The sequence below is a fragment of the Triturus cristatus genome, chromosome 9 (genome assembly GCF_964204655.1).
Source record: "Triturus cristatus chromosome 9, aTriCri1.1, whole genome shotgun sequence".
Lineage (NCBI taxonomy): Eukaryota > Metazoa > Chordata > Amphibia > Caudata > Salamandridae > Triturus > Triturus cristatus.
This window is the reverse complement of record NC_140592.1, coordinates 3,242,572-3,263,067: the sequence shown is the minus strand read 5'-3', so window position 1 is coordinate 3,263,067 and position 20,496 is coordinate 3,242,572. Positions and strand designations below refer to the sequence as shown.

The 20,496-nt window shown below is 45.8% G+C and overlaps 1 protein-coding gene across 1 annotated transcript in view; it reads left to right on the top strand.

Moving 5' to 3' along the window:
- Positions 1-20,496, top strand: part of LOC146797223 (zinc finger protein 777-like) — a 108,233-nt gene that overhangs the window by 39,245 nt on the left and 48,492 nt on the right. The window contains exon 3 of the mRNA XM_085624176.1: positions 7,160-7,270. Within this exon, the coding sequence (XP_085480302.1) occupies positions 7,160-7,270 (111 nt within the window). The remainder of the gene's footprint in view (positions 1-7,159; positions 7,271-20,496) is intronic.

The window sequence follows — 20,496 nt, the reverse complement described above, 5'->3', positions numbered from 1 at the left end:
ACCAAGTGCTTCCAGTAAGCGCCACTGAGCTGCATTGCAGAGAGGTGGTCCAGGCCGTGCCACTTTTTACACCTCTCTGCAACGCAGCTCTGTGGCACTTACTGGAGGTACCTAGTGGGCTAGTTGGACCCTAGGGACCCTCAGGATTCAAATGAACTTAATCTCCCAACTAAAAATGGACACAGGGCGTGTTTACACAGTGGTGAAGGGAGGGGACGGGGCCTGAGTTAACGTGTGCAAAAACGCCCTGTGGCCTGTTTTAAGAGGTAGTTTTAATCCCCATGCCCTATTATACACTAGGGGCTTACAGAGGAGGTCATGCTAATCACAGGGGGACCCCAACGCATAATGTTCCCTAGTGTATGTAGGTGTTTTCACTGTATTCTAAGTGTCTTTTAACATAGCACTGGCTCTAGGACTGGTTAGTCAGACTCAGTTACCACCAGTATCCGTCTGAAAAAGTTGAGGGTACAGGATGATTTTGCAACAAGGCTTCTTTCTGCTCTTCTTTTTGTTCTTTCTGCACGTTATCCTTCTTCCTGCACTTATCTTCGTATTTGAGGACTTCTGTTGCTTCTTTCTGCACTTCTTTTGTTTCTTTCTGTGCATTTTTTCTTCTTTCTTCACATGTCCTATCTCTGTAGGCATAGTTAGAAATTAGCATTTAAAAAACCTTTGAAATTCACAGAAAAAACCATAGGTTTCAGGCACGTTATAGTTAGGAATTAGCATTTAAAAAACCTCAGAAATTCACTGAAAAAACCATAGGTTTCAGGGGTGTTATAGTTAGCTGGACTTTTCACTTGTACAAAACCATTAAAATTCCCCCGTTATAGTTAGTTCAGCTAACTATAACTCGCGCGCCCGCAATGCACTGCTGATGACGTCACATATTACATCACTCATGACATGGTCAGTGACATCACTCATGACATCACTGATGACATCTCAAATGACATCACTGATGACATCACTGATGACATCACTGATGACATCATCCTTGTGATAGAGTGGCAGACCTCCTCTCACCCTAATATAACCTTTGATACACACATTCAAAAATAGAGAATAAAATTTTCAAAACAATGGACATACCAATACCAGTTACAACAACCTCTTCAGTAATTCTAAGATCCACATACACATCCACTCATTCACCAACAGTCCTATACAGTCACTCATACATGTACTCACTCATCATATGTACTCATACACCTATACATCATGTTACACAATGCCACTCATCCATAGAGTTACTCACACACATAGTCACTCATGCTAATAAAGAATCAAAAATACATTTACTTGCATATACAGTTATACACACACCACCATACTTACTTCTACGGAAACTTACACATACTTAGTCTTTTAAACAATCACTTATAGAAACACATACTTATTCATACAGGAACTCTTTCAATCTCTCACTCTCACATATACTCACATATATACACCAATAGTCACATATACTAGTTTAAAACATAGGTAGTTACTCATAAAGACACTATTGAGACAGTCATTCACTCACTAACACACCCATACACACACTCATCCACCCATACAGTCCTGCACACATGCTGTGTTCAACACATACAAACAGTGAGTCACTCATTCATGCACCTATGCACTACGTAATACCCCCCACCGAACCATGCAGACACTCAGACTGATACTCAAAAAACCAACTAATAACCTATATAGACACCCATGTAGCTACTCACCAACCCATGCAGCCACTTATACACAAAGTGAGAGACTGATACAGATATTTACATATTTAAACACTAAGCCATGTATTCACTATGATACACTTAATCAGTCAGTTACACAATCAATTTTTCAAAAACAAATCATCCATTTAGACACTTATATACCCATTTATTCTTCCATCGACCTTGAGATATACATATATAAAACATATTTAATTTTCAGAAAAACACACATTCACTGGATGATGTCATCAGTGATGTCATCAGTGATGTCATTTGAGATGTCATCAGTGATGTCATGAGTGATGTCACTGACCATGTCATGAGTGATGTAATATGTGACGTCATCAGCAGTGCATTGCGGGCGCGCGAGTTATAGTTAGCTGAACTAACTATAACGGGGGAATTTCAATGGTTTTGTACAAGTGAAAAGTCCAGCTAACTATAACACCCCTGAAACCTATGGTTTTTTCAGTGAATATATATATATATATATATATATATATATATATATATTTTTTTTTTTTCTTTTTTAAGCCAAAGGGCCTGATTGACACACTGCATTTTGTAGTACAAAATGCAATTCACAAAATTACCTGTGGAAGTCTCCACCTTCATCTCTCCTACTTTTTCTTTAGGGAGATTTTCAATCATGTAGCTTAGGGTGACGTAAGAGGGTGTTTAGAGAGGGACAGACACCCACCCACAGAAGAGTAATCCCATTGCTCTTCACAAACTGCACTTCTAAAGTTACTGCAGCCAACAAGGACCTGAAATAGTAATAGAACTAATTCAGCTAAGAGCTGGAGTAATTCCTGCACCTCATGTGGCCACCAGAGGTACTGCAACACACTTCCACTGAAACCAATGGAGGAAGTGACTTGCACTAGAACCCCATTTGAAGTTGTTAAAATTAACACATTTATTTAAAAAAAAGTTATAAAACATATAAACATAATTTAATGTTTAAAAAACTATATATAAATAATAAATAAATATTATTTCATTATAAAGTATTTTAATAGCATGGCTTAATAAAAAAATAAATGTAACTTACATTTTCAAATCAGTTGTTAAATTAATTTAAATTAACTCTACTCATAACTTTGTAATTTTTAGTACTTATAAAATAAGTGTAAACGGTGCTCTAGGTGGGATTTTTTATTTTAATACGTCTTTTAATTAAAATGTTTAATTTAATGTATTTAAATTAATTCAATTTTTTATTCAAAATTAAGTTAAAGGTGCTGAAGCATTTTCTAATTGTAGTCTACATTTAAAACAAAGACATAACATATATCAAATTAATTCATTAATATTTAACTTCAAAATAGTTTTACTAAACTTTTTTAAAGTTTCATTTTTAAAATAATTTGTATACTTTACCAATACCATATATGGATCTCTGACCCAGTGGCTGATATCTCAGCCTGCGAGCAAAAAGTTATGAGTACTAGCTTTACACTGTAATATCCCCAATGTGTCAGGGAGTGGAGACATGTAAGTCTACACTTTGTAGTAAATTTGCACTTGGAAATAGTGAATTGCCAAAAGTAGTAGATTTATTACAAATTGTAAGAGTAGATTTATACGTGTATATTTACTTCGTGAATTATCACACTCTTCTTTATTCAACATTAGTTCCAATGGAGTGTTGTTTTAAGTCCCTGCCTCCCTTATTTTCTATAAGAATGTGTTGCAGTTGCTCACTCCAAGGCGAGGCTGGAGTATATTTACAACTGTTTTGTCCCTTTTATGGTTGTAGTAACTTTAGAAATGTATTTTGCGAATAGCGGACATTTTTCTCTTTTGTGGGTGGATGTTTGTAGCCTGTACTTCACTACACACCTCCCATTTAAGTGGTAACTATTCCCTATTCCCCTTCCTCACACCCATGTCCCTTTCACTTTTTGTACCAAAATGTAGGCTTTTGCCTGTAATCTCTGTATAGAAAAGATAGAGCAGGCGGAGTTCTCTGACTGTACGATAGTGAATAGTATTTTGTAGTACTTGAGTCGTACTACTTTAGTACGACTCATGTACTACAAAATGCAGTTTATAAAAAGGTTGCTAAATTCTTGTCACCTCTGGTCCTGGCGGGCTGATATGGAAGACCAGGCAGATAAAATGCCCCCTGTCAAAGACCCCTTTCAGGCCGAAGACTGTAAATCGAGACATTTGCTTGTTGCTGCGCTCGGTGCAATGTACATTAGAAACGGGCCATAGAGAGGATACACTTGAATAATACCTCAACTGTTACTGCCATCAAAGTCCATGGAAGTGGACTCCTTGCGCCATATCTGCCTGGTCTCGACTCTACAGGTTATCATTATTTTCCTTGCAGTCTAAAGGTTTGAAAGTCAGACCCCATGAGAGCGCCTTTGAGGCGAAGAAAGACTTGCTTCACAAGAGCTCTGCAAGTGTGGTGGGGCTGGTACCTTCCCATATGGATATGGAGATCTGTTAGTGGCTGACCAAGGCTTGGGCTGCACTGCAATGCTCCACGGCTACACACAAACGCAATGTCCATGGTGTGACCAGATGTGTTATTTGGGGTGGAGACGGGCTGAGAAGCTCTTGTCATCTCCAGATAGTCCACACTTTGGTCCATCCACCGAGAGTTTTAAGTCCATTCTCATGATGATCTTGTGTGATACATGTTGGGTGGTCAGTGGTAGATTTGTACTCCGGCATATCCATCAGAGGATGAAATCCCTTACGATGAGGACCTTTTCCGGGCGAGGATTGGGCGGTTGGAGATAGATGGGGGGTCTGTCAAGTTTGGCGGGTTGCACTCTGCTTTGTGGTTTACTGCTGATGCAACAGTGAGTGACAACGGATTGCGAGTTGCAGTAATCATTGCGCAAGTTGTGGTCTTTGAGTTGGATCAGCTCCACCACACAGCCTCTTCCGCTGACTCTGTTCACCCTGATGTTTTTGTGATGGTTCATGCGTAGGATGTGTGAACATTCCTCATCAAATACCACTGATTTTGGCTGCGTGCTAGGTTGTTGCTGGTATATTAATAAGGCCGTGCCTGATGGCCAACGATGATGCTTCAGCAGGCATACATGTGGCAATAATAGCAGGGTTGTGGAGTTGTGGGTGCATTCACATGATTCACAACTTTCCTAGTCCTGTTACTTGAGTGAGGGTCACAAAGACCTAAAACTAGTGACACTGCCTGGGATGTGTGTAGAATGACCTGCTTCCTCGACATTGTTCTGCGAGTGCCAGTGAGTGTGTGACCGCAATGCCTACAGGTTGAACACGGATCTTCTCGTTTGAGTGTGATATCAATGCCTACACGTTGAACACGGATCTTCTAGTTTGAGTGTGACATCAATGCCTACACGTTGAACACGGATCGTCTAGTTTGAGTGTGACATCAATGCCTACACGTTGAACACGGATCTTCTAGTTTGAGTGTGACATCAATGCCTACACTTTGAACACGGATCTTCTAGTTTGAGTGTGACATCAATGCCTACACTTTGAACACGGATCTTCTAGTTTGAGTGTGACATCAATGCCTACACGTTGAACACGGATCTTCTAGTTTGAGTGTGACATCAATGCCTACACGTTGAACACGGATCTTCTAGTTTGAGTGTGACATCAATGCCTACGCATTGAATACTGATCTTCTAGTTGGCCGCCTCAGTGCTGCTGTTGCAGGTTTGACTTTTTGCCCCTCTGCATTGCAGGTGAAGTCGTTTTTGAGTCAGATTTTGCTTGTTGTTTGTCATCGGCCTGAGTCATAATGGTCTCAGCGTTGCTTAGTTGGGCTGTGAAATTGCCTTTATGTCATGATGTTTAGCTTGGGGTGTCTTGCGATTCTAACTCATAGTTTGATCGTTCAGAACCTTCTGAAGTTTTTCTCCCGATGGTGACTGTTCCTTCTGTTCAACAGCATGTTATTCCTGTTATTACGGTCTCTGGTGTTGTGGCAATGGCCCACAGTCCAGATGGGGTCTCTGTGAAGATTCTGTGCAAGGGGAAGGCTGTGCGGTGTAGGGGTTTGGCCACCTGTGTCCCATTGGTCATGCGCTGCTCACAAAGAGTCTGGTACAGAGCAAAGACTGTGGGTAGTATGGTCTTGCGTGTCTACAGGGAGTGGGGTCTCTGTGAAGACTTCTGTACACGGCGAATGTTGTGTGTTGTAGGAGCTTGTCAACCTGCATCCAACAGTCAAGGTTTCTGGTTTGATGAACGTGCCGCATTTTTGTGGACTATCTTCTGAGGTTTGACGATGTGATCCTGGCTGGTAAAATTTTTACACATGAGCTGGTTCCTGTTTGCTGTAAGTCGTAGTATGAGTGACTGAACTGACATCTGTTTATATGCATGGGCAAACATTAGTTTTCGATGTTTATAGTCATCTCATTGTTCATTCCCTAAAGCCATGTCACACGACCACAAGCATGCCACGTGACTTCAGGCATGTAACATAACCATGAATGTTACATGACATCAAGCATGTTATATGACCATAGCTATATCACTTAACCACATGCATCTCACATGACTTCAGGCATTCCATGAGACTTTGATCACAAACATATCACTTGACTTCAAGGGCATCATTCCATTTGACCTTAAGAATGTCACATGAATGCATGAATGTCACATGACTTTTGGCCTGTCTCTTGACAAAGTCACCATGTGACCTCAAGCATGTATATAATTTTATGCATGTTGCGTGACTTCAGACTTGTCAAGTGACTACAAGCATGCCACATGAGGTAAGTCACGCTAAATGAATGCAGACATGTCATGTAATTTCAGGAATCCCAGATTACTCCAAGTATGTCACATAACATCAAGCTTGTCATGTGACTGCAGGCATGTCGTTTGAATCTCATGCATGTCAGGATTTCAGCCATGTCACATGAACTGAAGCATGTCACGAGACTTGAGGCATGTCACATGACTTCAGGCATGTCATATGTCTGCTTGAATATCAAATGATTGCAAGCATGGCATACAACAATTACCATGTCACATGATCCCAGGCGTCACATGACTTCAGCCATGTCACATGACCTCAATTAAATGACAAAACTTCAGACTACCAGACAAGAGCATGAAATACTGCAGCTGGCAGAGGCCGCCCTCACAGAGCATCTGAACCTCCAAGTATTGTAAAGCGAGAGATGAAACAAGGTGTGTAGGTTTGTCTTACGGCTGCACTTGTACTTGTGGTGATTGAACGAGTGTCTGCTGGTATGTTGTTCCATCCCTTTTAACTGCAAAGATCACTCCTTACTAACACTCAGGCCATACAGTCATGTGGTTCTCATTTCCTGCATCCAGACATCATCTACATGAGTGTCTGTCGATTTCATGAGGCCCTGGACTGACGTCATCCTAACCTAGCTTAGTTTCTTATCATTGCACTCGGTGGCACACATTTATTATTTCTTTCTGTTTTCTTTTCTAAACAGGTCCCATTATTGCCACATCAGTGTTTTCACTAAAGGTAACTGATAAGAAAGAGCTGTGTCCAGCTGCCCCTCTGGACTCGGAGGGAAGACCAAGCGATGATCACTCGAGAAGTAAGTAATGCATAAAGCTACTTTTCTTACATTCATATCGTAGGTAGGTGGCTCTCTATATAGTATATGAAAACGAGATATACTGTGCAAAGAGTCCAGATAGTCCCTTACTAGTGGCCAGGGGCGTGCTCTAGCACTCCCAAGGTGCTCTTCTACCGGATAGTGTGGTCGAGCAGCCTTGGGCTTATCAGGGAGGAGTGTTCGACATCTGCAAATACACTCAATAAATGATGGACACGACTCAATAAGGAGATCCACACCAATTTATAAAAATAACACGTAACTTTCCATATATTTAGGCACCAGAATCAATACGATCAGATAAGTACATTTTTCAAGAGAACTACTTGACAAAGCAAATTTTTCAAGGGCTGTGAAGTTATCCTATGGGAGAAAAAACAAATATGGCATACAAGTTCTTTGCAGTGACTTACGCAGCCAACCTCCTGGACTTGAGATGAGTATCGGGCTAGGCCCAAAATCAGCGTCAGGTGCCCTGTGCACATTAATGGGGATCACTCTTCATAAACAGAGGCTGCAGGTTTGGCCTGGTTGGCCAGTCGGGCTGAACCAACAGGGGTTCTCAGGCCTCATGATGCCCGGGGACGTGGGGACCCCTTTGGTCCTCTTCTCCACTTGCCAGGAGCGAAAGGTGCAGAGGTGTTCTTAGGCGTCTGGTTTTCGTCATTGGGAGTGGTCGCAGTAGAGGGTGCCCGCAACCAAGGCTGCAGGCTGCTTAGAGAAGTCCACAGCAAGGAAACCCCATGTGGGCTTCGAGTATGAAGGGTCTGGGGACCACGTTGGCTCACTCCAGCTCGGGCTATGCGGCTCGGGTGCAATGGTGTTTTCCAGCGTTGGGCTTTTGCGGTCTTGGAGCCCACAGCTCAGTCTTTGGTTCCTGCAAGATGCAGGTGAACAGCTCTGCTGCTCCATAGGAGTTCCTGAGTCTTTGGAGAAGTGCTGGTTGTCGTCCCAGGCTTTAGAGGATCAGTAGTTTGCAGGGCGAGACGACTGTGGCGCAATTGTCAAGAATTGGTGAGCAGGCTGGCAGGGCTGGTGCAAAGTCAGTTGCTTCTCCTGCAGTTCTTGCTTTCGCGGCTCTTTGGCCCTTCTTCTTATGGTTGGCAGGATCTGATTCTCTGGTGCCAGGGATTCCCCTTTAATACTGAATATAAGGGTGTTAGGGGAGTGTAGGGTAGTAGTCAATGGGCTACCTACCCTTGAGGTCACTATGCCCCCTGTCTGACCTTTTCCTGGGGTAAGTGGGCATAACGCTATCTGTGAATTCCTAAGTTTGCAGTCACCAAGATGGCTAACTTCGAAAGTCATCCATGCATGGCCATGCAAGAAGGTCTTGTATGGCTTGAAAAATCTAACTTATCAGTTGCGTCGCTCTTGCGCCCCATTGCGTGGAAACATTTGGCTCCAACTACTCTCATCTTCCGACCTCATTCGTCTGCAGCACTTGCAGTCACCTGCCCACCTGACTTTCAATATGCGGTGACTTCCTGCATGGACCAGCCAGTTGTCTGCCTAGGGTGTGGGTTAAATTGTAGCATTTAAGCCTCCCCTCTGGGCTTCTGAAGTTAGTTCTCCCTAGAGTGCCGGGGCTTGAGCCTTACTCCACCACCTCATTGCTGCTGCATGGAGCCACCTCCACCTACTTTTATCTGTTCCCCAGTGACACCCACCACTCTAGACTGGCAATGGACCAGATGTCACGGCCTTCTAGAAGTGGTGTGGCACAAGCCACCACACCCCTCTCCCCTCGAGCAGGCAGGCCTCGCTCATCCGGACCTTCTTGCCGCAAGCGTGGGTTCCTTGTGATTCGTCAGAACCCAATTGACTTCTTAATCCTCGTCTTATCCCACAGAATGACACTGCAATAAGGATTTGGCATTCCTGACATACTTACACATCATCTGTAGCTGGGAGCATCTCCTCCAATGTGCGTCATAGAGGGCCGGGAGCTCTGTAAGAGTAAGTCCTAACCTCGAGCTATCAACCGGAAGGCATTCTCTGGAAACTTGACACAAAACGGGTGTATTGCTTGTCCACTCCTTGTTTGTAAGGTTGAGCCCAACTCTCAAATCTGGTTTGGGTGACCTGGGATACACAGGGATTACAGCCTCTAGTGCTCCTGGCCCCCTGCTGTGAGCCGAGACAACTGAGCACCTAATACAATTCGTCGGCACGTGACACTCAGGGGAGCTGGGCGGGGAAAGACTTGCACAGGAAAGGGGGTGGGGCTAGACACTCAGAAGTCAGGCACGCACACTTTAGACCTCTTGATAAATTGATTGTCCACAATTGATTTATCCTACATAAGAAAAAACATGTTATCGCCATGTACGCAGTATTACACAAGTACATAGACTGCGATACAGGAATGACTTAACCAGGGCGGCAAAGGTCATAAGGCATGTTAGAAATGGGATCTCTGGTTGGCTAAGGCTTGCGCCAAAGCCAGGCAGAGACCACCACTCTAAGTCAGGGCTGGGGAGTTACACGCCAAAGATAACCCCTGCTCACCCCCTTGGTAGCTTGGCACGAGCAGTCAGGCTTATCCCGGAGGCAATGTGTAAAGCGTTTGCGCGCGCACACAGCAACAACACCCTAGGCCCACCACAAAGGAAACTCCACTCAAGGTTATATATAAAAAAATAGCCTTTGTATTATAATAAACACATTAGATGATAATCACATAATTTACACTGTGCCAACTGGCACTGGGCAGAATTTTACAGGGGACTATTTACACAAGACAGGGCCACATGGACCACTGTCAGAATTAGCACAAATCACCAATTGTAAATGTAGAACATATACCAACTGTAACACAAATTATACTGTAGAGCACAACCAGTAACTACTGGGGCAATAATGACCTCAGCATTATCACAATAGAATCAGGTATAAAACCTATCCTGCATCCATCACAGGGGCATAACACATTATGCAATCTCTCACCAGTCTAACGCATTAGATCCTACCTCCTAAGTATAATTACACTAGGGGCGTACATCACACAGGGAAGTATAATCTCCCTAACATAAACCTAAACAGGTAAAACAACCTCCTATGCAGAAATCATATCTAGAGGTATAAAACACAGGGTGCGCAAAACATACTATACACAGTACATTTCCTAACACTATAAGCATTAACACCGGGTGCGCAAAACATACTACACACGGTACATTCCCTAACACCATAAGCATTAACACAGGGTGTGCAAAACATACTACACACGGTACATTTCCTAACACCCAAAGCATTAAAACACAATAGTACTTCAATCACATTAGGGTCCAGGTTGCACCAGAACCTAAACGTAGCAGCTGCTCACTACTTGTTGGGCAGCTGGGGACAAGAACAGGGCCTAAACGCTGCAGCTGGCACTAAGTCCTGCGCAGCTGTGGAAGTCAAATATGAGGAAACCAATGTGCCCCATGTTGGAGCCATCTGGCTCAGAAAACAAACATGTCCCCATGGAGCGCACGGGCTCCTGAAATCAATATGCGCCAATACAGAAAAAGAAGGACTGGCCCTGAGCACTGGGGCGCGCACTTGCGTTTTAAATAAATGAAATGTGCCCCCAAAACGTGGAGTGCCCTGGCCATCGGGGCAGCAGACAACAAAGAATAGGGGCATGGCACCTCGGTGCCCTCTGGCCCCTACGGTGCTTGGAAATAACTTGCCCCTAAACGTTGGAGCCATCTGTGGCTCTAGAAACAATTATGCCCGTCGTCGGAGCCCTCTGGGGCTCTAGAACAATAATGCCCCCTTTGGTGGAGCGGCCCGCTGACAGACGGGGCCGCTCTGACTCGGTGCCTCGCACCGAAAACAAAACCTGCTCCCTTTGTGGAGCGGGAGCGATATGCAGCCCTGTCCCCTGCCCAGCCCTTACTCACCGGGCTCCGGCGCAGGGGACTCTTCTCCTGAATGCGGCGGGGGCAGGCACTGGCAATGTGCCTCGCGCCCCCTTCGTGGGAACAGGCTGCGGTGCCACTTCTCCCCTCAAGGTCCAGTGCGGGGTGGGCTCCCGCCTGGATCCATTGGATTCTTCACCCGGGCCCCCTCCTGGGACCCGGGGCTTTTTCTCTATCCAGCCGTCACTGCGGGGCTCTCCTTCGGGCATGGGAGCCCCGCGTCAACACGTTACGCCCGCACTTCCACTTCCGTCCGGCAGCCCCGCCCACAACCAGGCGGGCCGCGGACGGCAGCGGCGATCTCGGTGGAAAAGAGGGGTAGGCTCCCTCTCAAAGTTTAAACAAAAAGCGGGGTAGGCTCCCGTTCGTTGAAAATTATATAAAGCGGGGTGGGAACCCGCTAGGGCTCCTGCTATGAAATCAGCGACAGCGGGAGAATCCCTACATCGGGATTCCCTAGAAAATGATCGCAGCCCAGCGCTGCAAGGACAAGGCCCAGAGGCTCCCTCTCAAATCAAAGGGGGCTAATTAAGTTACAGCGCTCCCCAGCGCTAGAAGAATGCAAAGGTCCTGGGGCAAAGAAAATAAATCCAAAAAGGTCCCAGAAGTCAATCAGGCATCCAGGGGCTGGGCAGGGCCCAGGGAGGCAAGCCTTCCCCTGGGCCCCAGCAGCAGCACGCCGCTGGCAGATTCGAGTCCAAGAACAAGAACATTTTCATGGGGTCACAGCCCCTCTTTTATACACAGAATCCTTTGTCTCCAAAGGTGCAGGGAAGGGGCGAACCAGATGCAACTGGTTCCTGAGCACTTTGTTTTGCTCAGCCCCTCTCCCTATTCACAGGACAAGCCAGGGACATCAGACGCACCACAGGGGGTGGAGCCAGCATTGGAGGGAAAGCCCAGCCCTATTCAGGTCCCAGGTGTACTCCTCCCTGCCATCAATATGCAGATCTCTCCATTCACCACCGGGGCAGACCTATCCTGACTCCTGGAGCCAGACACACCAGCCAATCACCAGCCAGACAGTCACTGCACATTTATTACACAGACATGCCAGCTTCTAGAAGTGGCGCTTCTACACTAGACACAGTAACACCGCACACATCGTTGCGCAGCATTCAATCTCACGAGTTCGCACATACCAAACTCGACCCTGCACTCCTCTCACATCAGGACTTAACACGGTCACTCAGATCCCCCATGCATTCCTATGGGAGGGCAAGTCAGTCTCACTAAAACATACACAGAGCACACACACTTTCCACTGGGACACAGTGTAAAGGCGCCTAGAGGCCTAAAACCACTAATACAACATAGGAAAAAGGCTAGGATAAATGCAAAAAGTTCTAGGGGTGAACTTGCCAGAAGGGCCAAGTCCAACAAGGCACACTTGCAAGAGTAGCACAGAGCAGGGAAACCGCTGGTCACGATGCTGCTCAGAGTAGCCCGCAGCTCGTCGGGGAGCAAGGTGAGGCCTTCAGGACATTGAGGAGGAGGCTCTCAGTAAAGGACCCCCTGATGCAGGTGATGACCAAACATGATACACACAAGAACCCCACCACCCCTCCAAGCCAGAGAGAACAACCGAGGGAAACTCGAGGCACAGCTGGGAACAGCTGGAGATACAGATATCAAAGGCAGGACACAGGACCTAACCATGGCCTCTTGTAGTGCCAATGTCCCTCTGGGCACCACAGTGTCAATGCCAGGTGTGATTTCTTTAGAAGCCCTCTTCTCTGGGCAGTATCCTCCTACGGGGTCACTTTCAGTGCCCCGCTCTCAGCAGCAAGGCAGTTTCCTCGCCCTCCTTGGCTCCACTAGCAGAATGTCGCCAGGTGATGTCCGCTCACCTGGGGGGCTGCTGGTCAGCGACACCAGTTCTGGATCTCAGAAGGCTCTGCTGCGGGGAGTCGCTCTTAGAACTTGGGGTTTCAGTCCCCCTTTGAAACCTTATTTACAGACAGGGTTTGTGGATTCTACTGACACCGTCTTTGTCTTCTCGTGTCAGCAGGATGGATGGGCGCGGCGGGAATCTCTTGCTCAAAGAGACCCAAAGCGAGGGCACCCAAGGGAAGAAAGGTGTCACCATCTACACTTGTGAGTCTGTTGGGAGCACTTCTCAGGGAATGAGAGAAAGAACAGGACGTGGCAAGTATTCAGTCTTAACTGGAAAAAGTTGTAGCATGCACACCACATTTGCCGCGAAAGTTTGCGAATGCTCAAAGGCGTTCTAAGTGCGTCCTGCCCTGGAATGCGCATGAAGATGTGTCTAGAAACAGGAACCGCGCCAGGCCCCCCAAACCCAGGGTGCAAAGCCAGTTTTTATCAGTCGACAGAGTTCACATAAATTCTTCAGGTTTAGTCTTTCTTCAATCCATATGTGGTCCATTTTCCTCCATTCCTAGTAGTTATCCACATTAGGTTCCAGAGTGCCTCAGGCTTTTCTTCAGAACAGAAAGAGATTCATTCTTCTCCATAACTCAAGTTTGAATGTTCAGACCCAGTGCATTTCGGGCGCTTCCCTTCTTCAGGCGTCACTAAGATGCGAACAATTCTAGGAGAACCCTCAACCCCGGCGCAAAAACAGACATTCGACTGTTCTATGACACTCCAGGTATATCAACTGCCCACAGCGGTGTGTAATCTGAAAAACACCAAACCCACGCGTGCATCTAAAAGAACTTCTTTTTTGCTTTGATTATTCTTTATTTCGGTTTTTATGATCCCATAAAAGAGATACATCCTTGAATTAAAACAGCATGAACATACAAAAGATCAGATATTAAAGCATTCATGAAACTATCAAACTTGTACAATCTGATTAAAAATAAATTACATTATTTACAAATCATGTTATAGAACTCCAAATGCCCTGAAAGATTCACATGATATAGCTGGTCTAGAGACGCCACACTGGAGTAAACTGGCCGACCCCCTTTATACAGAGATATCGCGGCTTCATAAGAACCAAGCGATCATCGGAACCTCGATACTGCAAAGGCCAAGGGAGGAGCTGGTTTCGTTTGGGGTCCTAAACGCCTCCTTGTGGTTTCTTGGACACCAACTCCTACAGATGGCGGCTAACCATTTCAACCTAGGTCCACTATAAAAAGGGCAGGAAAATGCAAATGAGGCGCGGGCTCTTTGTCGTGACCACAGCGGGGGCAACTCTGATCCTTAGGGTTGGCAGCTTCTGTCCAGCCAGATGTAAATGCACGAAGGGGCAGTGTACCAAAACTAAATTGTACAAACAGTTTTTTAGCCAACTTTGGTTCAACAGCGGCCATGAATTATTCTATTGAATAAAAATCTTTATACTGTAAAAAAAGAACAAGTTAAAGTGCCATGTGCATGAGAACTTTAAAGCTTGTAAGACCCATATTTGTATTTCAAATCCTTTGTACTTATGCCTGGACATGAGCCCCCAGGGTCGCTCCACATGTTTGCAAGTCCCATCGCCTCAAAAAATTCTCTTATATGCTTAATCCAACAGAATCGGACAGAGCACGGGTGGCTAAGAATTTCCACTAATCCTCTACAGTATAAGGACTGCTCGGTAGTGATCCAGAGCCTTCTCCAAAACATAAGGGGTCTTAATTCTATTTGATCAGAAATTGGTCTCAGCCCAGTGTCCAAACTCAAGGGGATCAATGGGGTGCTTGCAGGAAGACTCATTATCGACCTCAAGAAGCGATTTTCCTCAAGTTTCAGATCTTTGATCTTTTTTGTATCCGCAGATCTGTGCCCCATATAGGGCTCCCCCAGGGCTTGACTAGAGTACATCTGTATCACTGCGGAGGTAAGTTTACTAAGAGACCCCTTATGTAACTTCAGTAAGCCCCCTACTCTAAAATAACAATGATAATCCCATCTGTTTTACTCAACATAACCGCGAACCTATGCATTGTGTCAAATCCTGACGTGCAACATACCAAAGACCACGCATGTGTGCACTTACAACCAGAAGCATTATTAAAATTGAAACAACAAGTGTACCTGCAACGATATGCACGTCTGCACTCCCACACCAAAACTGGACAACGCTGTGTGAACCAACGCAAATGTGCAGAGAACTTTTAAATAAAACCATGGGATCCAACACCATGTGACAACCATCCCAGTAGAAACAGACATCACCTGTGTTCTCTCGCTCCACATCAGTGCACCAGCGAGTTATGACGAACAATGACTCTTTATGTTCCAAAGAAAAGCCTGAGTGTGGCACTTAATGTTGAAAAATGGAAATAAATGGACTGAACAGGATCACATATGGATGAAACAGAGACTAAACCTGAAGAATTTATGTGAACTCTGTCGACTGATCATTTGCTGGCCGTGCGCCCGGGTTTGGAGGACCTGACGCGGCTCCTGTTTCTAAAGTCTTCAGTCTTGCCGCACCACCTGCGATCCTGAGGGACATCACACCTGAAAGGAACATGGGAAGAGGCCACCCCTGCATTTCTAAAGAGACCGCTGTCTCCAGGCCTCCTGCACTCTGGGGTCTGGCTGAGCACAAAAGCTTCAGGAAGGCTACCAATGTGCCTCTCTCATCCGGAAGCCAACCCCTGACCGCCGTTATGTAGTCCATGTTTTCAGCCCAGATCCCAAAATTGATTCCAGTGGCCCACAGTCATCTGGGCTATACATACTCCAGGTACATCCCCCACTTTGGGCCAAACACATACGTCGTATCGTGCATAGAGGGTGCCATGTGACCAAACATGCAATTCACAGCAGGGTCGCCTGCCTTCCACTAGTAGGAGAAAAAATACTTGTCCCGCTGCTTATAATTCAAGTTGAGTGAATTTGATGAAAAATGGAAATTCACTGAAAGAAACAAAGGTTAAAGTGATGTTATATTTAGTATAATTAGGTGTTGAAATAATAGCGACAACCGACTGAAATTCACCAGTTACAGTTTACTGACCTAACTATAAAGTTTTCTTTCGCCACGCACTGCTTATGACCCCAATGACCTCACACAGGACATCATTCAACATGTGAAGTGACATCAATAATGACATCAGTGATGTCATCTCAAATCACATCATTGATGACATCATCCAATGGCCATGACAGTTTGCTGTAAGCTTTTCATACTGAACGCTGATCCGCAAGGTACCCGTGGACCCTCTTTCCCGTAACCTTTGTTGTACTAATGGGTGTAACGTTTTGCAACAAGTGGAACAAGCAGATTACGAGACGTCTGTGAAATCACCCACTTGGAGCATCTATTGGGCTTTTGTTTTACGGGTCTTGTGGCGCGTAAGGTAATGGTTCTGTAGATATTAAAGAGATCAACAACTTATCGAACCTTGAATTCTGTACAAAAAAGGGTTCGTCATTATTTATGTTAATGGAGGTATGCCTGTCAAATATCCCATCTGACATAGAATGGTAAGCCCGTGGCGTCACATCTATACATGAGCCAATCATAAGGCAGGCACAACCCCACAGGGAGACATTCCTAAAATGAACAGAATGCTGTAGACAATCATTCTGCGACACGAACCATCCATAGGAGAGTCACCTATAGATTATACATTCTACAGCAATGTATACTGTCTCATAATTTTCACTAAACCTATAGAAATAAATATCTGCGCTTTATAAATCTCCAGTTTATTTAGAAATTGTTGATAGCACGACATGACAACCCTGTAATGTTCTTTTGTGCACAGAAATCCGCAGGTGAATGGTGTTTTGTAAGGAGACGCTTCAGGGCCCTTTGAATTAGTCAGCAACCTCTTTGAATCCTTTGTCTGTAACTCACACTAGTTGTGCTCAGTTCCTACCTTATTTAAATAAAATACTGTTCACACTTGAGATTTCACTGGGAGATAAAGTGTTAAAGAGACTTGTCCCCAGCCCTACAGTCTTTCTGATTCATACGTGGGCGTGTACATATCTATACTTTATATGTTTATGGCCCCTTAATTACCAGGCAGTAAGGCGAGAAGCAGTGGCTTGGATCATGTAATGTCATCAGTGACGTCATATGTGATGTAATTTGTGTGGTCATAAGAAGTGCATGGCGAGGGAAAACTTTACAGTTAGCTAGGTCAGCAAACCATAACTGGTGAATTTCAGTTTTTTTTTATTTTTTAAGTGCGATTTGTTGTATTATTTCAACACTTAACTATAACATCAATGTAACCTTAGTTTTTTTTCAGTGAATTTCCAGTTTTTTTTAACATCAGCTAAAATATCCTCACCTTACTTAACTCTAACAGCCCTTTTCTTTTACCTTTGTGTTTTTCTGTGTGAACGAGCGTGCGTGCCTGTGTCCTTGCTGTTTGCTGTCTGCCTGCCTGTCTGTCGCTGTGATGCACAGAATCTACGTAAGATGTGCTCTGGTATTTTATAGACCGTAGTGTGGTTGGGTTTCCATTATCCGAAGAAGAGGCAGGGACCGTCTGGAAGGTGTCTGTGAGAGGGAAGTCTAGGAGGGCAGTGAGGTGCGTGCTTCCGACCTCGCTATGGGATAAAGCAGGTCTTCTGACTGCTGGGAGTCAAAGATTGATGTTGTGCAGGAGTGAGAACTGGTGCCAAGCGGATTGCTCTTTTTAACTCTGAAGGATTTGTAGGAGTTAAAATAGAAACCATGGGATGGGTAAGTGAGTTAAACGCGCTCTGCTGAGATGGGCGGTAATCGGGAGCAAGGCCGTCGTAGCCTTCTATCTTCTAAGGTCATTAAATGAGTTTGTTGTAAAGAACGTCTGGTAGACGAGGTGTGAATTACAGAAGAGGATTTATTTGTCTCAGCTGCAGATAAGTATTTTCACAGGAGGGACTCATTTTAGTCCTTAGGATATATCACCCCACCAGGAACAGCCTCCCTGCTGCTCAGCCCAAACTCAACGTGACTCTCTCCACCTTCACAGGCACCCAAGCATTCCAACGCATCCCCACCACTCCAGCATCCCATACATTCCATCGCATCACCACCGCTCCAACATTCCACACAGCATCCCTAACATTCTATTGCATCACCACCGCTCCAGCATTCCACACATTCATCACATCACCACCGCTCCAACATTCCACACTTCAGCATCCCACACATTCCATCACATCACCACCGCTCCAGCATTCTACACATTCCATCAGATCACCACCTCTCAAGCAATTCACACATCTCATTGCATCACCACCGCTCCAGCATTCCACACATTCCATCACATCACCACCCCTCCAGCATTCCACACATTCCATGCATGACCACCGCTCCAGCATACAACAGATTCCTTGGGAAGAGGTGTGGCCAGGGCGACTGACTCTGGAATCTGGGGATCCCGGTTTGATCCCCGGTGCCGGCGGCAGATTAGCCCAGCACCATGTGACTCTGGGCAATAGCTTGCTTAATCTTCCCAACGGCCCCCAGCGCCTAGAGACCCTTATGGGTGATTGTTCACGCTTTACAAATGTGGATTATTATTATTATAATAACAGATCACCACCTCTCAAGCAATTCACACATCCCATAGCATCACCACTGCTCCAGCATTCCACACATTCCACCACATCACCACCCCTCCAACATGCCACACATTCCATCGCATCACCTCAACTCCAGCATCCCTAACGTTCTATTGCATCACCACCGCTCCAATATTCCACACATTCCATCACATCACCACCGCTCCAACATTCCACACATTCCATCACATCACCACCTCTCGAACATTCCACACATTCCATCACATCACCACCCAACATTCCACACATTCCATCGCATCAACACCACTCCAGCATTCCACACATTCCATGCATCACCACCTCTCCAGCAATCCACACATCCCATCGCATCACCACCACTCCAGCATTCCACACATCCCATCACCACCGCTCCAGCATTCCACACATTCCATGCATCACCACCACTCCAGCATTCCAACATTTCCATCGCATCACCACCGCTCCAGCAATCCACACATTCCATGCATCACCACCACTCCAACATTCCACACATTCACCCCACCACAGCACTCCAGCATTCCACACATTCCATGCATCACCACCGCTCCAGCATTCCACACATTTCATGCATCACCACCACTCCAGCATTCCACACATTCCATCGCATCACCACCAGTCCAGCAATCCACACATTCCATTGCATCACAACCACATCAGCTATCCACACATTCCATGCATCACCACCGTTCCAACATTCCACACATTCCATGCATCACCACCACTTCAGCAATCCACACATTCCATCGCATCACCACTACTCCAGCAATCCACACATTCCATCGCATCAATACCAGTCTGGCATTCCACTCATTCCATGCATCACCACCACTTCAGCAATCCACACATTCCAAAGAATCACAACCACATCAGCTATCCACACATTCCATTGCATCACCACCGCTCCAGCATTCCACACATTTCATTGCATCTCCACCTCTCCAGCAATCCACACATCCCATCGCATCACCACTGCTCCAGCATTCCACACATTCCATGCATCACCACCACTCGAGCATTCCACACATTCCATCCCATCACCACCACTCCAGCATTCCACACAATCCATTGCATCACCACCGCTCCAGCATTCCACACATTCCATTGCATCACCACCACTCCAGCATTCCACACATTCCATCGCATCACCACCACTCCAGCATTCCACACAATCCATCGCATCACCACCTCTCAAGCAATTCACACATCCCATCGCCACCACTCCAGCATCCCTAACATTCCATTGCATCACCAGCATTCCTCACATTCCAACGCATCACCACCACTCCAGCATCCCTAACAATCCAAACATCACCACCACTCCAGCATTCCACACAATCCATGCATCACCACTGCTCCAGCATCCCACACATTCCTTCGCACCACCACCTCATCAGCAATCCACACATTCCAACGCATCACCACAACTACAGCATTCCACACATTCCATTACATCATCACCCCTATCGCATCCCACACATTCCATGCATCACCACTGCTCCAGCATTCCACACATTCCATCGCATCACCACCACTCCAGCATTCCACACAATCCATCGCATCCCACCGCTCCAGCATTCCACACATTCCAAAGCATTCACCACCACTCCAGCATCCCTAACAATCCAAACATCACCACCACTCCAGCATTCCACACAATCCATGCATCACCACTGCTCCAGCATCCCACACATTCCTTCGCACCACCACCTCATCAGCAATCCACACATTCCAACGCATCACCACAACTACAGCATTCCACACATTCCATTACATCATCACCCCTCTCGCATCCCACACATTCCATGCATCACCACC